General features: G+C 41.0%; 1 protein-coding gene across 1 annotated transcript; it reads left to right on the top strand.

Annotated features, from left to right (window-relative positions):
• Positions 1-8,162: 8,162 nt before the first annotated feature.
• On the top strand, positions 8,163-20,151 carry LOC127041959 (uncharacterized). The gene is made up of 7 exons (XM_050935694.1): positions 8,163-8,259; positions 10,077-10,142; positions 10,228-10,331; positions 12,473-13,059; positions 13,557-13,634; positions 16,276-16,375; positions 19,922-20,151. The coding sequence occupies exons 2-7, from the start codon at positions 10,092-10,094 to the stop codon at positions 20,148-20,150; spliced, it is 1,149 nt and encodes a 382-aa protein (XP_050791651.1). The 5' UTR covers positions 8,163-8,259; positions 10,077-10,091; the 3' UTR covers position 20,151.
• The last annotated feature ends 484 nt before the right edge of the window (positions 20,152-20,635 follow it).

Raw genomic sequence — 20,635 nt, 5'->3', positions numbered from 1 at the left:
GTTGAAGGCTGCTATCAAATCCCCCCTCACTCTTCTTTTCTGCAGACTTAATAAGCCCAGTTCCCTCAGTTTCTCCTCATAAGTCATGTGTCCCAACCCCCTAATCATTTTCATTGCCCTCCACTGGAGTCTCTCCAATTTGTCCACATCCTTTCTGTAGTGGGGGGACCAAAACTGGACACAATGCTCCAGATGTGGCCTCATCAATGTCTAATAGAGGGGAATAATCACTTCCCTCGATCTACTGGCAATGTTCCTACTAATGCAGCCCAATATGCCATTAACCTTCTTGGCAACAAGGGCACACTGTTGACTTATATCCAGTTTGTCATCCACTGTAATCCCCAGGTACTTTTCTACAGCCTGTAGCAATGCATGGGCTTCATCTGTCCTAAGTGCAGGACTCTGCACTTGTCCTTGTTGAACCTCATCAGATTTCAGTTAGCCTTAGTCTACAATTTGTCTAGGTCACTCTGGATCCTATCCCTACCCTTTGCTGAGGGTGCAATCCATCCCGTCATCCAGATCATTAATGAAGATGTCGAACAAAACCAGCCCCAGGACAGACCCCTGAGGCACTCAGCTTGATACCGGCTGCCAACTAGACATCGAGCCATTGATCACTACTCGTTGAGCCCAACAACCTAGTCAGCTTTATATCCACTTTATAGTCCATTCAACTAATCCATACTTTTTTAACTTGCTGGCAAGAATACTGTGGGAGACCGTATCAAAAGCTTTGCTAAAGTCAAGATATATCACATCCACTGCTTTCCCCATATCCACAGAGCCAGTTATCTCATCATAGAAGGCAATCAGATGCCACTGGTGAATCCATGTTAACTGTTCCTCATCACCTTCCTCTCCTCCAAGTGCTTGAAAATGAATTCCTTGAGGACCTACTCCATGATTTTTCCAGGGACTGAGATGAGGCTGACTGGTCTGTAGTTCCCCGGATTCTCCTTCTTCCCTTTTCTAAAGATGGGCACTATATTTGCCTTTTTCCAGTTGGCTGGGACCTCCCCCAATCACCAGGAGTTTTAAAAGATAATGGCCAATGGCTGTGCAATCGCCAGCGCCCTCAGCACCCTCAGATACATTAGATCTGGCCCCACGGACTTGTGCATGTCCGGCTTTTCTAAATAGTCCTTAACCTGTTCTTTCACCTCTGAGGGCTGCTCCCCTCCTCCCCATACTGAGCTGACCCTGTCTGTGAAGACCTAGGCAAAAAAGCATTGAGTACTTCAGCTTTTTCCACATCATCTGTCACTACGTTGCCTCCCCCACTTAGTAAGGGTCCCGCACGTTCCCTGACCTTCTTTTTGTTGCTAACAACCTGTAGAAATCCTTCTTGTTACCTTTCATATTCCTTGCTAGCTGCAACTCCAGTTGTGCTCTGGCCATCCTGATGCTCGAGCAATATTTTTATATTCCTTCCTAGTCATCTGTCCAATTTTCCACTTCTTGTAAGCTTCCTTTTTGTGTTTAAGCTCACCGAAGATTTCTCTGTTAAGCCAAGCTGGTCGCCTGCCATATTTGCTATTCTTTCTACACTACGGGATGGTTTGTTCTTACAACCTCAATAAAGCTTCTTTAAAATACAGCCAGCTCTCCTGGACTCCTTTTCCCCTCATATTAGCCTCCTAGGGGATCCTGCCTATCAGATCCCTGAGGGAGTCAAAGTCTGCCTTTCTGAAGTCTAGGGTCCGTATTCTGCTGCTCTGCTTTCTTCCTTTTGTCAGGATCCTGAACTCGACCATCTCATGTTCACTGCTGCCCAGGTTGCCACCCACTTCTTCCCCTACCAATTCTTCTCTGTTTGTGAGCAGCAGGTCCAGAGGAGCAGGCCCCTAGTTGGTTCCTCCAGCACTTGCACCAGGAAGTTGTCCCCAACAATACCGTATCTAATACTTAGATACAGTGGGTGAGGTAATATCTTTTATTGGGCCAATCTCAGCCACCCTATCTCTCTAATATCCCGGAACTCACATAGCTACAACTACACTGCGTACAACAATTATAACACTTAGAGCTGTTATGCATTTTATAGCTTCAATATACTGAACAAACTAATTAACTTTCTCTAATGGTTCTTAAGGTACCTAGGATGATGAGTGACTTTTTTACCCCCTGCCTCTACCAAGAGGGAATCTTGCCTGTGGCAGATTGGTGTTAGCTCCCTGATGCCCGGGGCGGCTCCAGGCACCAGCACGCAAAGCGCGTACCTGGGGCAGCAAGCCACGGTGGGCGCTCTGCCGGTCGCCACGAGGGCGGCAGGCAGGCTGCCTTCGGCGGCATGCCTGCAGAGGGTCTGCTGGTCCCGCGGCTTCGGCAGACCTGCCGCAGGCTGCCGCCAAAGTCGCAGGACCGGGGATCTCCCACAGGCAAGCCACCGAAGGCAGCCTGCCTGCCGTGCTTGGGGCGGCAAAATACCTAGAGCCGCCCCTGCTGATACCATCAGCCTGTCAGCCACTCAAACACTCTGGTCTGGCCTATGCCGGTGTCATAGCATTCTTTCTCAGATCTGAACCTTAGAGTTCAGAAAATGAGATACTAGCATGAATTTCCCTAAGCTTAATTACCAGCTTAGATCTGATAGGCTGCCACCACCCAAAAATATAGTGTTTTGGGGCACTCTGACCTCCCCAACTTTCCCTGGGGACCCCAAGAACCCAGACCCCTTGGGTTCTTAAAACAAGGAGAAATAAACCATTCCCCCACCTTCCCCCTCTCAGAACTTCCCTCCCTGGGCTATCCTGAGATACTGATCTAACATCTTAAATCACCATACAGAGAAGCATCTCCCTTCCCTTCCACAAAGAGGCAAACAGATTCAAGGAAAACAGAGAGAGATTTTATCTCTCTCCCTCCCGTCTCCCCACCCGTCCTAGTGAGTTATCCCAATCCCCTGGGATAAAAAAAGGGAAACAGAGAAAAAAACAATCAATCAGGTTCTCTACAAAGAAATCTTTTAATAAAAGAAAGAAAAAGTAAAGAATTATCTCTGTAACTTCAAGATGTAAATATACAGGGTCCTATAGCTTACAGATACCAGAAAGAGACTTTCCCCCCAGTACCAATACAAATCAAAATATTCCCAGCAACTACACATATAAAAGTTAACCAGCCAGATCCACAATTGCAAATAGAGTAAAACAATTAAAAAGCCTAAAACGCCTGGTTTTTACCTTCTATTTGAAAAGAAACTCAGAAAGCCTATAGTAATGTCTGGTCTCTCTCAGACCCTCCGAGAGAAGAACAAAGAACAAAGAACTCACACTCAAACTTCCCTCCACCTGAATTTAAAAGTATCTTGTCTTCTGATTGGTCTTCTGGTCAGGTGTCCAGTTTCCTGCTTGTAACCCTTTACAGGTATAAGAGACATTAACCCTTAACAATCTGTTTATGACAGCCAGCCCTAACACTGCCTTGCAAGTTAACAAGAGGTGCACCTCAGTCCCTGAGTCCCCCTGTGATATCCAGCCCATGGCACTGGCTACATAAGAACATAAGAACAGCTGTACTGGGTTAGACCAAAGGTCCATCTAGCCCAGTATCCTGTCTGCCAACAGTGGCCAATGCCAGGTGCCCCAGAGGGCGTGAACCTAACAGGTAATGATCTAGTGATCTCTCTCCTGCCATTCATCTCCACCCTCTGACAAACAAATAGAGTCTAGGGACACCATTGCTTACCCATCGTGGCTAATAACCATTAATGGACTTAACCTCCATGAATTTATCCAGTTCTCTTTTAAACACTGTTATAGTTCTAGCCTTCACAACCTCCTCAGGTAAGGAGTTCCACAAGTTGACTGTGCGCTGTTTGAAGAACTTCCTTTTATTTGTTTTAAACCTGCTGCCTTTTAATTTCATTTGGTGACCCCTAGTTCTTGTATTATGGGAATAAGTAAATAACTTTTCCTTATCTACTTTCTCCACATCATTCATAATTTTATATACCTCTATCATATTCCCCCTTAGTCTCCTCTTTTCCAAGCTGAAAAGTCCTAGCCTCTTTAATCTCTTCTCATATGGGACCCTTTCCAAACCACTAATCATTTTAGTTGCCCTTCTCTGAACCTTTTCTAATGCCAGTATGTCTTTTTTGAGATGAGGCGACCACATCTGTATGCAGTATTCAAGATGTGGGCGTACCATCGATTTATATAAAGGCAATAATATAGTCTCCATCTTATTCTCTATTCCCTTTTTAATGATTCCTAACATCCTTTTTGCTTTTTTGACCACCTCTGCACATTGCGTGGACATCTTCAGAGAACTATCCACGATGACTCCACGTTCTTTTTCCTGATTTGTTGTAGCTAAATTAGCCCCCATCATATTGTATGTATAGTTGGGGTTATTTTTTCCAATGTGCATTATCCACATTAAATTTCATTTGCCATTTTGTGACCCAGTCACTTAGTTTTGTGAGATCTTTTTGAAGTTCTTCACAGTCTGCTTTGGTCTTAACTATCTTGAGCAGTTTAGTATCGTCTGCAAACTTTGCCACCTCACTTTTTACCCCTTTCTCCCGATCATTTATGAATAAGTTGAATAGGTTTGGTCCGAGGACTGACCCTTGGGGAACACCACCAGTTACCCCTCTCCATTCTGAGAATTTACCATTAATTCCTACCCTTTGTTCCCTGTCTTTTAACCAGTTCTCAATCCATGAAAGGACCTTCCTTTTTATCCCATGACAACTTAATTTACGTAAGAGCCTTTTGTGAGGGACCTTGTCAAAGGCTTTCTGGAAATCTAAGTACACCATGTCCACTGGATCCCCCTTGTCCACGTTTGTTGACCCCTTCAAAGAACTCTAATAGATTAGTAAGACGCAATTTCCCTTTAGAGAAACCATGTTGACTTTTGCCCAACAATTTATGTTCTTCTATATGTCTGACAATTTTATTCTTTACTATTGTTTTGACTAATTTGCCCGGTACTGATATTAGACTTACCGGTCTGTAATTGCTGGGATCACCTCTAGAGCCCTTTTTAAATATTGGCATTACATTAGCTACCTTCCAGTTGGTGGGTACAGAAGCCGATTTAAAGGACAGGTTACAAACCTTAGCTAATAGTTCCACAATTTCACATTTGAGTTCTTTTAGAACTCTTGAGTGAATGCCATCTGGTGATGGTGACTTATTAATGTTAAGAAATCAAGGAATCCAGATCCCCTGCTCGTAAAGAAACAGTGTACCCCAGTTTACCAGGTGAACCTTAAATCACCACTCCTATGTGATACACAGCACTTATAATAAAACTAAAGAAGGTTTAAGTAAAAATGGTGGTTCCACTAGAAACAAGAGAGAGTGATGGAAATAAATGGTTACCATATAAAATGAAATAATAAAATGTGAACTAGGACCTACACTTATTAATAGCTACCTTTCTTAGCTAATAAGGTACGTTTCCTCTCCAAAGTTCAGTCTATTGCCAAGGGGACTGGCTTCACAGGAACTAGGATCCAATCTTTCATGAAACACCCCCACTCAGCAAGATGTCACCTCACTCAGTATATGGATGAAGAGTGTCTTTCTCCACACTGTTATATATGATTCAGTCTTTTGTCTTTATTCACAGACCAGTTGATCCCCTCTCTGTTATAATATGCCTTTCCCCTCCAAGAGGTTTTGATTGTTTGCAGTTGTCTTTGCTGGTTTTTCATTGACTGTTCTGGGATTGGGCAAGAGTAGACAATTGAACCATGCACTACATCACCAGCTGACCTGGGAGGGGTGGCAATTGCCTTCCACTTGAATCATTACTGAGACATACAATTCCCTGGTGATTAACTTTTACTTCAAGGCATAATAGGGCATAGTTTTCAATATAGTTACATTATTCCTGAAATATTATCCATATACACATTTCACAATGATTGTGAGTATTGATAAATTACAATCTTTCAGTACCCATCATAGATAAATACCATGGTGTTTAGGTATAGTGATGTATTAGATATAGTGAGTTGTCGGCTCTGAGACAGGAGTTGCTTGAAAAGAACAGTGAACCCTTAGCCTCACAAGCAACTGATTTTAGAGTTAGAAAAGTGAGGAAGAGAAGTTAAGTAATTTGCCAGAGTTCACATGGAGCAAGAGTTACACACAGAGCTGAGATTAGAATACACAGGCTCCTGGTTTCTAATCCTGTTATTCAGAGGGACCACTAGCCCACCCTATCTTTCACAGTGACAGACCAGAGAGACTATTCCACATACAAAAATTCTTTCAATTGTTTCTATCGATATAGCCCTTGTCCACCCACCATTCTTGCTTGCTGGGGATGGAAACAATGTGAGGGACATGCCATACACTGAAATTTGTGGAATTCCCATACCCTTTGCTTGTAAAACATGATATAGATCATGTAAGGTAGTATAAAAACAAAAAGGGAGAACAGCTGTGCTGCCATTCATCACCCTTTATTAAGTCAATTTTATTCCTAATATCACTAGGCCTGGTCTACCCACAGTTTTTGTATTGGTATAACTATGTCAGTTAAGGGTCTGATATTTTTTACAATAATATAACTATACCAGTACAACCCCTAGTATGGACACAGTTATACCAGTAAAAAGCTGCCTTATGACAGTATCATTTATGGCCCTACCTGTATGGGAATAAAGTATACTGATATAAGCATATTTATACTGGTATAACTGTATCCATTGAGAGTTGTACCAGTATAGTTAAAACAGTACAACTTTTGTGTGTAGACAAGGCTGCTAATTTTTTAACACTATTCCCATTTCTCCTATTCCGTTATTCATGCTCCCTGATCAGGATCTCTGTGGTACTGTATGTAGCTAATTAGGATAGGCCACAAAGGATCAGCCTTTCATTTTATTAATAATAGATTGCACAGCAATAGATATATATGTTACTGCTGCCTCGAACAGCTTTAATCTATTTCTTTGCTGTGTGGTTTTCTAATTAGATAGGATGGAGGTTGCACAGAGCTGGGTGTTTTTTGTTTTTTAATCCTGGACAAGCCTTCATTTTTATGTATTGTTTTTATTTGTGCACATCATCTGCATTGTGCCTGTTACAGTCCTGTGGGTCCATAACAGTGTTCCCATTTTCCAGTACATTTTTTGTCTTCCAGCTTCACGTGTAGCCATTGTCCCTTCTGGGGAACAGAGGGAGGCAGCCATGGTGGACTGAGACAGATGCGTTGGGTGGCGCTCCCTATCCTGCTCCTTAATTGTTTGTAAGATTAGGAAATTTTCCAGCCCATTTGTTTGCACAATTACGTAGCAGGGGTTAGAGATAATGGAGATTTACAAGTTTATGAAAGCCCAATAGGTCAGGAGGGGCCTAGAGAGGAGGAGATGATACTGAGCAGTGGTGGAGAGAAGAAAAAGTGAGAGTAATAACAATGCAGAGCTGAAAATCCAGAGGATGAGAACACAAGCCAGAGAGAAGGTGAGAAGAGCAAAGCAGCACATGGGTGACAGAGAAAGAATCAGTGGCAGTAGCAGTTTACAAAGGTGACAAGAAATGAATAAAAAATAACAAAGGAAATGAAATACTGTAATGAGTTAAAACTGGCATGAGTAACTCATTAGCGGCAATAAATGTCAGGATGGCACGAATAATAGAAGATTGTAAATGGGGAACCACATTTTAAAAATAGAAGAATTAATAAAGTGATATAAAGAAACAGAAATGACTTAATAAAGTGATAATGAATCATAAATATGTATCCATAACTGTGTGCTGGAGAGCTTGTCCTGCTGCTTTGGGACTGATCACCAAGGTTTAAGAAGAGCTTAGTGCTATCCACATCTTGAGGGATTCACTCACCAACTCACAGGTTTGGGCCCTTTCTCCATTAATGTCTGTCTCCTGTTGTTCGTGTTTAAACTGTGTTATGTTAGGTAATTCTGTGTTTTGAAACATGACATGCTATTTGACAGCAGCCAAATAAAATTATGTTGTTTGGATGGTAGAGCCAGTGTGGAGTCTTGAGAAAGAAATGCATGAAAACAATTTTTTGCGGTGGAGGAAGGGACTTAAAGCTAACTCTCCAGACACAAGCATACATGGGCTGGAGAAGTTAAGAAAAGGGATTATAGTTGAGTACAGTCCAGAGTATGTGGTTACTAAGCAACAGGACTTTAAACTCTGTGTAGAAAGACAGCACATTGACACACCTCCTTTTCTCTCTTTCTAAGGAGGCAGTTTGCATTTGCATCATTTTACTAGTGAAAGAAGTTCTGTTCTTCAAGGAAAGGCTTCTTTCACGGTATGTTATGCTTTTTTCTTCATTCAAGTCTTATATTTATGCCAAGAAAGGGAGATGTCCTTTATGTATGTATTGTACAAGGGAAATGAAGGGGGAATAGGAAATGAACAGTCTATATCCAACTCTGAAGTGCAGTATGAATGTATTTATCAAATGTACTCCTGTTGCTGATTTCATTCATTCAGTTGCGTGTTTATGACATTTTAATACTTCTCGTCCAAGCTTAGGGCCCAAACTTGCAGCCCTTACTCACGTGTAAAACCCACTGAAACTAGTGAAATTATTCACACGAGTAAAGACTTCAGCATCAGCTCTGAAGACTGGAGATGTCTGACAAAGTAAAAGTAGATGTCTGACAAAGAAAGAAGCTTACTATACCAGAGAAAGTGTCTTTTATGTACTGTACTCACTCTGAGAGAGGGAGAGAGAGATTTTCTCCTCACCCCATTTCTGAACATAGAGAAGGGAGCTGGATCCTACACTTTGCTACTAGATTATCCTGAACTAAGATAATCAATAATATTAATTATGAGAATTATAAATATTGTTTAAAATATTTGAGTTTGTAGCATGAGCAAATAAATGGCTCTTTTTATTCTGAAAAAGTTCCTTTTCAAAACTTGTATTTAAAACAGAAAAAAGTATATGCAATCAAAATTAAAAGTGACACAATTGACAGAAGCCAAGAAACTCAGACTTAATCCTGGCAGCTTGTTTTTCTAAATCCTAACCATTGGCACATACCTTTTTCACCAAGCCACAATTTACATGCAGCCTATCAACCTGAATTCTGACTTTCCTGTCTTGTGTCAGTTTTGTTACAATCTTGATATCATTTTGAGGCCAGATTTTCAAAGAGCGCAATGAGTGTGTCTGTGAAAACTCATGTTCCCCTATCTTGCTGCAAAACCCATACACTGGAGTGCACAGACTGTCATTTTTACACACAAACTGGGGAACATCTGTCTATGTGTGTATTCAAATGCAGATCTTTGTGTATTCAACTGGTCGACTTTTTTGCAGATGCACCCTCCCTTGCATTTCATTTACGAACAATTGTTTTTAAATGGTGATAAGATTAATGTTACATAACTGAAAAAATAATTTCCAGTCTCTTGTATAGATTTACACTTTTAAAATTCCCAGATTGTTTACCTGATAAATAGCTATTTCAGTATTTCTGCATCTCTACACAAACATGTTTTAGGCCCTGCTCCAATAAGGTGCTCCATGCAGTCAGACTCCTGCCTCCAAGAGGAGACCCATTGACTTTGTATGGCTGCAGGCGTCCATCTGTATGGAGCTCCTTCCAGGATCAAGGCCTTAGACTTGAAACAATATTTCTTGAATATATATTTAAGATGCTTGTTATATATCTGTGAAAAAGGCATAATAAAAGCTCTATCTGGTAAAGTTTGTGTATGCACAAGTTGATAGTCACGTCTCAAAATGAGACCTTCTGCCATTTTTACATTTTTATCCACATAATAAACAAAAGAAAAGTCATTACAGATAATATGCCTCAAGAAGTCGCTGAAGCTAGTCTGGAGCAGTACAAACACAAATTCAGTTTATCAAAAATTGATAAACTGAATTTTTTTGAATTTCATATAATTTTAAACACAGCTAAAAGATTTTAAAAATTAATTGTGCAATGTTTTGTTGCTGTTCCTATGGCGGTGGTTTCTATGTTAACTGGAGAGGATTTTTGGGGTCTCGCAATGAAAACAATAATGTTACTTTAATTATATTGCAGAAAATACTAACACTTCTCATTCCCTCATTCTGTTGGCATAACCATGTTTCCATCCTTTTAGGAACAAAGGGAGAAAATGCAACTGCCTGTAACCCTGGAGCCAGGACCCATATATTTCTTTGACCAGGTATTTTCTTTAATCTTTAGCACATTATTGTTTCTTTTCCCCCCAGCATTTACATGTTTAATCCAAAATATATATTTTGTTTTAGCTGAAATCTAGAACAAAAGAGCGGGGCAAGAAAATACCAGAAGAACCACCCACTGATTTCAATTCACTCACCACAAATTCTCAGCCCACGGGCTTTATTCCCAGGTAAGGGAGTTCGTATGATGCCAGTGGCAATACATGTGATTCAGTTTCCACCAATAAGTAGTTGAGAAGAAAATGTTCAAAGGGAGAAATGGGTTGAAAACACCCAACTTCTTTGAACTCCCATTTGTGCCTTTGAAAAATCTCCCTTTGAGTTTGTTTCAATATGATGAATTGTTTATAACTTAAAAAAAAATCTAATAAAACTGGCAGGAATGGCCAATGATAACCTAAAATTTATTTAAAGTAAAAAGAAAATGAGTTTGCACCTAAAATCTTTAATGGTTACAATTCAGCTCTGCAAATGTAGCAAACGCGTTCTCCTAAGTATCCCCAGAGAAACACACTGTATGATGATTGCAAGCTCTTCTGGGAAGAGACTGTTTCTTACTAGAGGTTTGCACAGTAGCTAGCAGAAAGCGGCCACAGTCTTGGTTGGGATCTTCAGGCACTACCATAATACACAATAGCAGATAATAATAATGATGAAAATATTCCTGTTCTGTGGAGCTTACAATGACATTGAGAAGCAGCGTGGACTGATGGATAGTTCAGAGCAGTGATTCTCTGCCAGGGGTCAGATTTCCGCTCTGACTACTCATGACCTCAGGGGAGAGGGGTGAATATTTTGAAAGATGTGAATTAGTTTTTGCTAGTGGATTCTTTAGGCAATGTGCTTCACATAAATATTCGTTTTCATTTTTAAAACTGATATTTTTCCTGCAGACAGATGGACACACCTGCCTGGAGAACCCTATTAGTTGGCACAAATTAATGAGAAATCTCCAGCATTGGCATGCTAATGAAATCCTTATTAGTTTAGTGCGACTTTACAAGTCCACTTTATACCTTGTAAATGATTTATGAAATCCTTGTTGAATGATGCTTCCATGAATTTCTGCTACCTTGCTACAGAGCTGAGTAGTGGCATTCCATATGGCATTATTGGCTACAAGCACTAAGACTGTAAGAGTTAAAGGTGAATTGGAAAGAAATAAAATGGTCGTGTGCCTTTTAAAAAAACCTATTACTTCTTTATTAAATATAAAGTTACAAAAGGATGGACAGGGATGGTCATTTTAAAAAGATGGGGATGGGAGAGGACTTACTGGTTTTTGCATTGGAAATTCAGGTTTTGTTGGTCCTGGAAGACTCTATGGTGAATGGAGAACTAGTGAAATAATGACATCACAGGAGTCAAAGTTGAGCAACAGAGAGGGAAAGAGATTTTTAGTCAGAGGATACATTTTTCAGAAACACCAAAGAGACTGAGGAGCCTATTTGCTTTCAGTGGGGCTGAAGCTCTTCAGCACCTAAGTCATTTTTGAAAACGGGATTCAGGTTCCAAAATCACTTTGGTATTTCTCAACATTTTACCCAGATTAGTTTTAAGTATGTGAGACATTCCCATTGAAACTAATTGTGCTTAAAATTAAGCACCTTCATAAGTATTTGCAGGACTGGGATTTAGAACCTTCTTTGTTAATACCTATTTTGAATAGGTATTATTTTTTTAAAGATTGAATACCTTTACCCCTTCAACTAAGGAGTGAGAGCTCAAATAAGTATGCTCCAATACCTCCCACAACCAGGGAAGATCAGTATTGTTATTTCACATGTTTCTAAAGTGAAAAAAAATAAACAAAAAAGTGTGTATATAAAACCTAACAACCTGCAAAGCCCTGCTTCGAAATCCAGAGCCTAGTTTAATGGAAGTCACCTGTAAAAGGCAGAACCTTTAACTTATTTGATATTAATTTTATTTATGAGAGAGGAAATTGTTTATGAAAACAATGTGTGTGACAAAATAAAGTTGTGTCATTATTAATAGGGGCAGGCATAGTTATTGTAAGTGAATTTATTTTAAGTGATCCAAAGCATACTTAAGTCTTCCAGCTGCTGCTATAGTTCTGTTAAGTTTCACCATACAACCTTGTCAATGTTTCAGCTTGACCTAGAAGCACCACTTCTGGGAGTGAGAAAGTAGCACAGGATCCATATCCATTCAATCATTGGCCTGTCTGCTGAGACTGTAGGCAGGAATGTTGACTGCAAGGTGGACATCTTTCTACTGTGTATACTCCCTGGTTATATTATTTAACAAAAATAATTATTACTTAAAAGGTATAATATCTTTTCCCCAGCCTGGTCAAATTCAGGAATCCTGGATGTACAGCAGAACATGTGGAAGGAAATGAAGACAGTTTCTTAAAAGATGAAACAGCAAGAAGAGAGAAATATCCATTTCTGCCTCAGATATCTGGCGCTTCCCTATTCAAAACTAGCAGTGAAGTTCCCAGCTCAAAGCTATCTCAAATGCCTTCAGTCCTTCCAGCAGATGAAGAAATACAGCCGAGCCTGTTGGATGAATATAAATACATGGCTCCCACCATCTTACATGAACTTGGAGAAATATTGCAGCTCTGTGCTAGCTATGACATTATTTTCCCTCAGGGAATTGTAAATCTCCTGAACTACAGCTGGAAGGAGCTCACTGAAGGTGCTGATTACAGTAAAAGGCGTCAGCAGTCCCTAAGATACAAAAGCATAAGATCAGGGAAAAGCCAAGCATCAGAAGAGTGTGAGAACCTGGCATCGGGGTCTGAATATATGGATCATGAAATGACTCAATGTGCAAAAGGTCGACGCAAGAAGAGTGTTTTACCTGCAGATTGTGCAAAGGAAAAAAGGAATCCTGAAATGGCACCAAATAAGCCTCTAGGAAACAAAGGCAAGTAGAATGTGCAACTGTGTTTCGCTCTAATATTTAGGTTAGAGAAGGTGGCCACACTGGAGCAGCTAGAAAAAGGAAAGTTCTTCCTGTTAGGCTAGAGTGCCTGTTGGCTGTGCAGGGATGTGTGGTGACTCACTGAGAAGTATTGAGAAGAACATTGTGAAATAGCCTTGCAGCTAAAGTTAGAGGTACAAACACTTAGTGTAACAGCTACAGCGAAACTAGGCAATGTTTCAAACCATTTATCAAAGCGCTTACAGTTTCCCATTTCAAGGTGAGTGAAACAACAATGAAATATTGGGCCAAGAAAGTTCATCAGTATCACAATAATTAGTGCCGATCCATTGGTCTTGGACAAGTCTTGTTTAGCTCTTTGTATGCAATTGCAGTCTTTCTGCTTAAAAGAAAAAATCTTTTTTAAGAAATTGGCTTGCCCCAGGTGTGTTTACAAAGCATGTTTACAAGCACTCTGTTCCCTTTTTCCTCTTCTTTAGCTCCTGTTACGCAACATGATACCCACTTACCTATCACAATCAGTTTCTCACTGTCATCAAAACTGTCCGAGGAAAGAGGTAAGGTGCTCTGCATACACAAGGCTAAAATCCCAAAGTCAGTAGATATTTTTAGAGGAAACTGTACACCTTCTGTATCTTTGGTGTTAAGTGTTTGTGACAAGCTAGTCAGAACAGCTGTGAAACAGGCAAGGGATTCTGCATGTTTGAGTTGATTTAAAGCACCTGTGTGGGTGAGGTTTATTACAGAAGATTAGAAAATTTCTGCTTTCCTACAAAACATTAAACAGAAGGCTTGGCACAGCCATTGACGCTGCCTCAGATTAAAGCCTCACTTCCATTCCCATACAAATCAAGAGCCAACAAGCCACCCATATCACACTCTGCCCTAGCTCCATGCCTACAGATTTAGATACTCAACCCATCCACAAGGAGTTGCCCACTGCCAATGAGGCTCATCAGCCTTGAGAAGCACTTGCAGATTCACTTATCTCTGTTGGCAGAAAGCAGGACAGTTCACTGTTTTGGGATGGGTTTTTAACCCTCTTTCTGCTAAAACCTTTCTGGTCCTTTACGTGCTCCATAACTTTTGCCATTAAGGGGATCCATAATGCACTGACTTTAATGTAAATCACAGTGTATTGTATGGCTCAGTAACATAATCTGAAGTGAAGCCCTGTTTTACTTTGTGTTACTCATTAGACTTCTTTAAAAATGTTGCTCTGTGAAAAAGTGTCATTTTACCCACTTTCCTCCCTTCACCTGCCATGGAGTTCATCTGGTGGCCTCTTGACAATGACTCTCTGCTTGTGATCCTTATATTTTGGACTGGACAAGGCTGAACAAACAGGCTTCAGAGGCAGCACACTCAGCCTCTATGTTGTGGGGTGGGAAGAATGGGCCTCACTATTCTTTTCTGAAAAGCCCAGAGTCACTGAATATTCTGGCATCATGCGTGGTGAACATAAAGAAATAATCATGATGATTCAGCAACACCGAGTGGCATCCGTTTCTGTTAATATGCTCTTGGGCTTAATGAATTGCTGGATGCACAGAAAGGGCACGAAGTTTCTATCCATAGCTCCTGCATAGGTAAGCAGCCCACTTATCCAAAATTCTCATTGATCTCTGGATCATTTGCCATCTTGATCACACACCCCTTCAGCATATTGTTCTGCAAACCTCCACCACAACAGTACCTACTGTGGATTTCCCAACCCCATACTAATGCCCAACCAATCAGTAACTCTCTGGGGTAACCAGCTTCCTCAGGGCAATCTCCACCCTTTTCTTTGGGGAAAGGAACTTCCATTCAGCAAGTCTGTTGCTGCAAGTTTAAGTTCTACAGCCATTGTTGCTAGACCGCCCCAAACCACTTGATCTCACCATCCAGTGCCTGTAGTTCTGACCCAAAAGCAGCCTGTCACCTGGCTAACTTCACTGTGAAGTGGTGCACAGAATCAGGGAAGCTGAACTTTGCAGATGAATTCCATCTGTTGCTGGGCTCATTCTCTGGCTGGCTGTAGCTACATACACCTTCCATCATCTCTGCTGGGCCTTCTGGGGCACTTGGCTGTTACTTTACTAGGAGCATCAGAAAATTGTCTGACTGAACACAGATCAAACTCTGACCATTCATCCAGGGCCTGAGAAAATGCTGTGGAAATGGCTGAGCTTCTTAGGGAGTTGTGGGCGTTTTACCTCTTCTCTCTCCCTTGAGCTCTAATAAAGCCCTTTGAAACTACACCCACAAACTGCAGGGAGCTGAGCTGGGAACTGTGTAATAGTGACACAGAGGACAGTGCAGCTGCAATGGTGGACACCAGATAGAAATGTATCCAAAATGAAAGGTAGTATAGAGACTGCCCTAATGCTGTTCATAGCACTGCACCCCTACTGATTCAATGGTGTAGATGTGGCTTGATTCTCCAGTGACGACTTCTAGCTCAGGGGTCAGCAACCTTTCAGAAGTGGTGTGCCGAGTCTTCATTTATTCACTCTAATTTAAGGTTCTGCATGCCAATAATACATTTTAATGTTTTTAGAAGATCTCTTTCTGTAAGTCTATAATATATAATTGAATTCTTGTTGTATGTAAAGTAAATAAGGTTTTTAAAATGTTTAAGAAGCTTCATTTAAAATTAAAATGCAGAGCCCCCCGGACTGGTGGCCAGGACCTGCGCAGTGTGAGTGCCACTGAAAATCAGCTCACCTGTCGCCTTCGGCACACTTGCCATAGGTTGCCTACCCCTGTTCTAGCTAAATCTTGGGGTATTGTTTAAGGACTCAACTGGGTGCTGCCTCCAGCCCTTCTGAGCAGCAATGCCAGGCCGCTCAGGCTGTCGGGAAAATGAAAAGTGACTGATAAACTTCAGAGGGTTTGGTGTTCAGATAAACTGCTGAACTGAAGCTTATCAGACTTATCCAGTCATTTGAGGCTCTCGTCTCCATAGATGTCTTTGTTCTTTGTTTTTCAACTGAAGGAGTTTGGAAGGCACTTTCCTGCCTACTAACATTGTACTCTGCAAAGCAAATACACTGGTTAAGAACATAAACAACTCCTGCGACTTAATAATTTTTTAAAATCATGTCAGTGAGCCGTATATTGTTATTGCTGAATGCCTTAGGATGAGACTGACACCCTAAATGCCACTCTGTCCTTTGCTATATCTAATTCTGAGCTCTTGTGTTGTTTCTTAAGGTTGGCGTTTCCTGCATTCTGACTCTAAGTCTGAAGATCTTGAATGGAAAGTGCCTTTTGCCTGGGCGGTGGAGAAACTACGACAAGCTCAGATACAAATGTATTAAGCAGGGGGTTCTATGTCCCTTTATTCATATTGGGGATTAATATATACAGTATATAGCAATGGTATTAGAAATTGAAATGGTGGGAGATGTTTCAAACAATCTGAACTGAGAGCATTATTTCTCTGAAAATTCTGAGAAATCAATTGAAACTTCACTATTCCTATAAAGAAGCAATCCACTTTTATTTGAATTTTCATCTTCTAACAACTACTACCTCAGCAGAGGCATTTCTTGGGGGTAATGACAGGTCAGGATTCATCTTTTCAGATTATCACTAATCTCCAGCAGCAGTCACAACAGCTTGTTTAGATACATTTTACAATCTTGACCTAAAAATACCACTCTGGGTTTCCACAGCATGCCATAAACTCAAGCCTGCTGTCCTTACTCAGGGCCTCAGGAGGACTGCAGAATCAGACCCAAAGGCCTGGATTCCCTGATTCACTTAGGCGTCTTTGCGTTGCTTACACTTGACACTTTTGTGTTTTACACAGCACAAAGTGTCCTTAAACCCCAGGAGATTCCAGCAGAGTATTGTCACTGTGCAGAGGGAATCTTTGCAGGCATAGAACTTGTAGCCTTCTGCTACGTCAGCCACCTCCCTTTGCCATCATAAGAGGGAAGCTGGGAGGTTTCAGGGCGGTCTGGGGACAGGAGGTATCTGAGCTCTGCTGGGCCCTTCTGCTCCAATTTACGCCACGATTGGCTGGCCCTGAGTCAGTGCGCTGCAACTAGCTCCCTGAAGCTGCCACATTTGGGCATGGTGGAAAATTAGAGTCTAAGGGTTTTAAATAGTAGATACTAGTTTGATAAGCCAGGCCAGATTTAATGAAGAGTTAAGATAATTACTAAATATAAATACTAACTGTTTATAAAAGCAGTTAATTAAGGTTTGTGTGTGTAACTCTGTAACTACAGCACAGTTTCTAAATCTCAGTTATTATATATTTTAATATCCCACTGACAATTCAGCATATTGATGAGTGTCATATAATATACATCTTTAGATGTAAGAAGGCTGGTATATCTTGGATAAAAATGATTATGAAGACTATGGTTATCTGGTTTTAGCAACTAGTGTATATAATCATTATAATAAATGCTAAGGATTTTAAATTTAAGTGTTTTACAAACACTAATTAATCCTTGTGTTGTCATTAAAAGGTTTGTTGTCATTGTTTTATGGATGGGGAAACTGAGGCAAAATTCAAATGACTGACCCAAGGCCCCTTGGCGAATTGGTGTGAAAAAAAAAGATTAGAATTTGCTTGTAGTGCTGCACTCAGGCCTCTAGAGCAATAGCTGTAGACCATTTTCCAATAACTGTATTTTACACGTTTGCAAAACTGCAAAAAATGAGTTTTCATATTTAATGTTAATCTTATAGGTCTCCTCTATATTGATAATTTAAGTGATATGTGCAGCTATACTTGTTTATGTGCAGCTGGTGGAGGGTCTACCCTCTGAGTGCCCCCACCAGTGAAATGGGGCCAGCTGACCTGTCCATCTTGCTGCGAAGAGCAACTATGTATGCTGCTTCTTCATCAAACAGGAAGGTCTCCCCTTAGAGCAGGGCAAAGCATTCCCTTCCATAGGAGCTGAATGTGGTTCCTCTGCAGGGTTTGCAGACCCTGCTGGCCCATTAACTTGGAACTGAAATCCTGATCTCCACGTTGCAATGCATTGTGCTACCACCAGATTTCTGGGCCAAGTGCTATAGCACTTGATGTAATGTTATTGAATGTTTATACTTAGCCTGGTCAGCAAAAAGTAATACTAAGCCCTGTTTTGTTCCAGGGAGAGGGATAGCTCGGTGGTTTGAGCATTGGCCTGCTATACCCAAAGTTGTGAGGTCAGTCCTTGAGGGGCCACTTAGGGATCTGGGGCAAAATCAGTACTTGGCCCTGCTAGTGAAGGCAGGTGGCTGGACTCAGTGACCTTTTGGGGTCCCTTCCGACTGTATGAGATAAGTATATCTCTATATATGGGTGTGGGGGAAGAGATAGCTTAGCAATTTGAGAATTGGCCTGCTAAACCCAAGGTTGTGAATTCAATCCTTGAGGGGGCCATTTAGGGATCGGGGCAAAAATCTGTCTGGGGATTGGTCCTGCTTTGAGTTAGGGGTTGGACTAGTTGACCTCCTGCAGTCCCTTCCAACCCTGATATTCTGTAACGACTGAAAATGTAAGAAAACTTGGCTCAGACAAGAATACACCTTCAACGTCTACGAGCTAATGTTTCAGTATCTCTTTTGTAGTGCCTTTCCTTCCTAACAACTTTATTTGCAAAAAGCTTTTGAGATAACATGCTCTTTTTGAGATCTTCTCAAAGTATAATATATACAAACACAAAGATTATTAAAATAATGTCAACTCTGATTTAAAATAATGTTGGCTGAAGACTAGTAGAACTAAAATTTATCTCTACTCATTTTGGTTTAGTTTAACCCGCTGTAGGCTGTGATTATCTGCTCTGCCCTTGTGATCAATTAGAATATTGAAATATACAGAAATCTTGTCAAAAACAAAGAGGACCATTTTTTATTGTTCTCAGTCACAAGATTAAAGTGAGCAAGTAGAGTGAAAGCTAGAATGAGAGGCATATGGAAACTCAACACTGGTTTAGTGGCTAACAGGCAAGAACGGGGAGTCTGGAGATCTGGGAACCGATCCTTAGCAGGGGTAAATTGTCATAGCTCCCCTGAGATCAATGGATTTATAACAATTTATCCCAGATGAGGATCTGCTCCCTGGCTTCTTTCTAATTCCCTCTCTGCCACAGGCCTGTATGTGATCTTGTGCAAGTAATCTGAGCTCTCTCTGTCTTTTCCATATGTGAAATGGGTTTAATAATTAGCTTGTGAGACTTAATTCATCCTTGAGCTCCTCAGATGGTAAACTACTTAAAAATGCAAAGTATTACTTATATTAACTGTAAAGAAATCTAGCACCCTGTGTTGAAGGGGGAGCTGGGAAGCTGGCATTTTATCTTGACCCGGCCTACAACTGGTGGAGTTGACAAATTCTTCTGCATTGGAAGGGGGACATATGTGGGGACAAGGAAAAAATAGGGCACACTTTTATGATACCATAGGTGAAAATAAGCTTTGCAACTTTGCCATTGTCTAGGTAAAGACACAATAGCCAAGTCTTCTAAATCAGAAACTCTTCCTTCTGGAAACTATTCACATGATGTCATGCTCAGTGGTACACTGTAGGTACCACTACTTATAGTAGTACAAACACATCACTGAGATGCTGGTATTACCAAGACACAATGGGGAGATACTGACAGCCCTTTAGCAATGGCAGCAGTTGATGACTGAGTATCTAAGGCTGAGATTGTCAAACCTGACTAAATGATTTGATGTCCAATTAAGTTAGTATTGGGGAAATATTGAAGCAAATCCTATAGCTGTTACTCTGGACAAACATTTTTAAATTAGTGAAAGTTTTGGCTGGGTAAGGCTGGTGGGATTTAACCCACTGAGAAATTATCATTATTATAGGTCTGTCTTTTTTTCTTCCCGGTCTAAACAGAAACGATCAGATATCTAAGCTGAAAGAAGCAGGATTTGACCGACCAGTCATTCTCCGGCATTATGGTGATACTGTGAGAGAAAATATTCCCAAGAAATTTAAGGGGCAGACCTGCAAGACCTTATTTGAGCTGCTGAATGGAAAACCCCAAATACCAACAATCAAGCAGGCAGACCCAGCATTACGAAAACTGCATTATGGGCTGATTGATGGCTCATCTTTGATTTAATATCCTTTACGTTTATACAGTACAAGTGAATTATAGCAATGGTCAGAGGGATTGGGAAGGGGTTCAAGAGGCAAAACACAAGGATTCAGAAGTTGTTTAGTTGAAGCGTTAAATCATAGGTAAATTTAAAAGAGCAAGACATCATCATTTTGTTTATCTACTTCTTGGCCTGCACTGAAATGGTAACAGTGATATGCAAAATAACAGAGTCACATCCGGATGGAGCAAGTAGACATCTGCCTGATGGGCTGGTCCTGGGCCCTCCCATTCCCTCTGCCCACCAAAAACATGAGCACTATTACCAATGTGGTGAGCTGCTTTTGGACTCTGGGCCCTTTCTCCTAACACTTCACTCACTCCTCCTCTGAGTACATGGATTCAATTGCCTGAGCTATCACAGGGTAGGGGTGAGAGGAAGGTCCTGGACCTCTGATTACATTTACGTCATGATGAAAGGGAGGGAAGATTCAGTTGTTAATGATTAG

Source organism: Gopherus flavomarginatus, chromosome 1, assembly GCF_025201925.1.
Source record: "Gopherus flavomarginatus isolate rGopFla2 chromosome 1, rGopFla2.mat.asm, whole genome shotgun sequence".
Lineage (NCBI taxonomy): Eukaryota > Metazoa > Chordata > Testudines > Testudinidae > Gopherus > Gopherus flavomarginatus.
The sequence above is the reverse complement of the archived record's forward strand: the minus strand, read 5'-3'. Positions and strand labels throughout refer to the sequence as shown.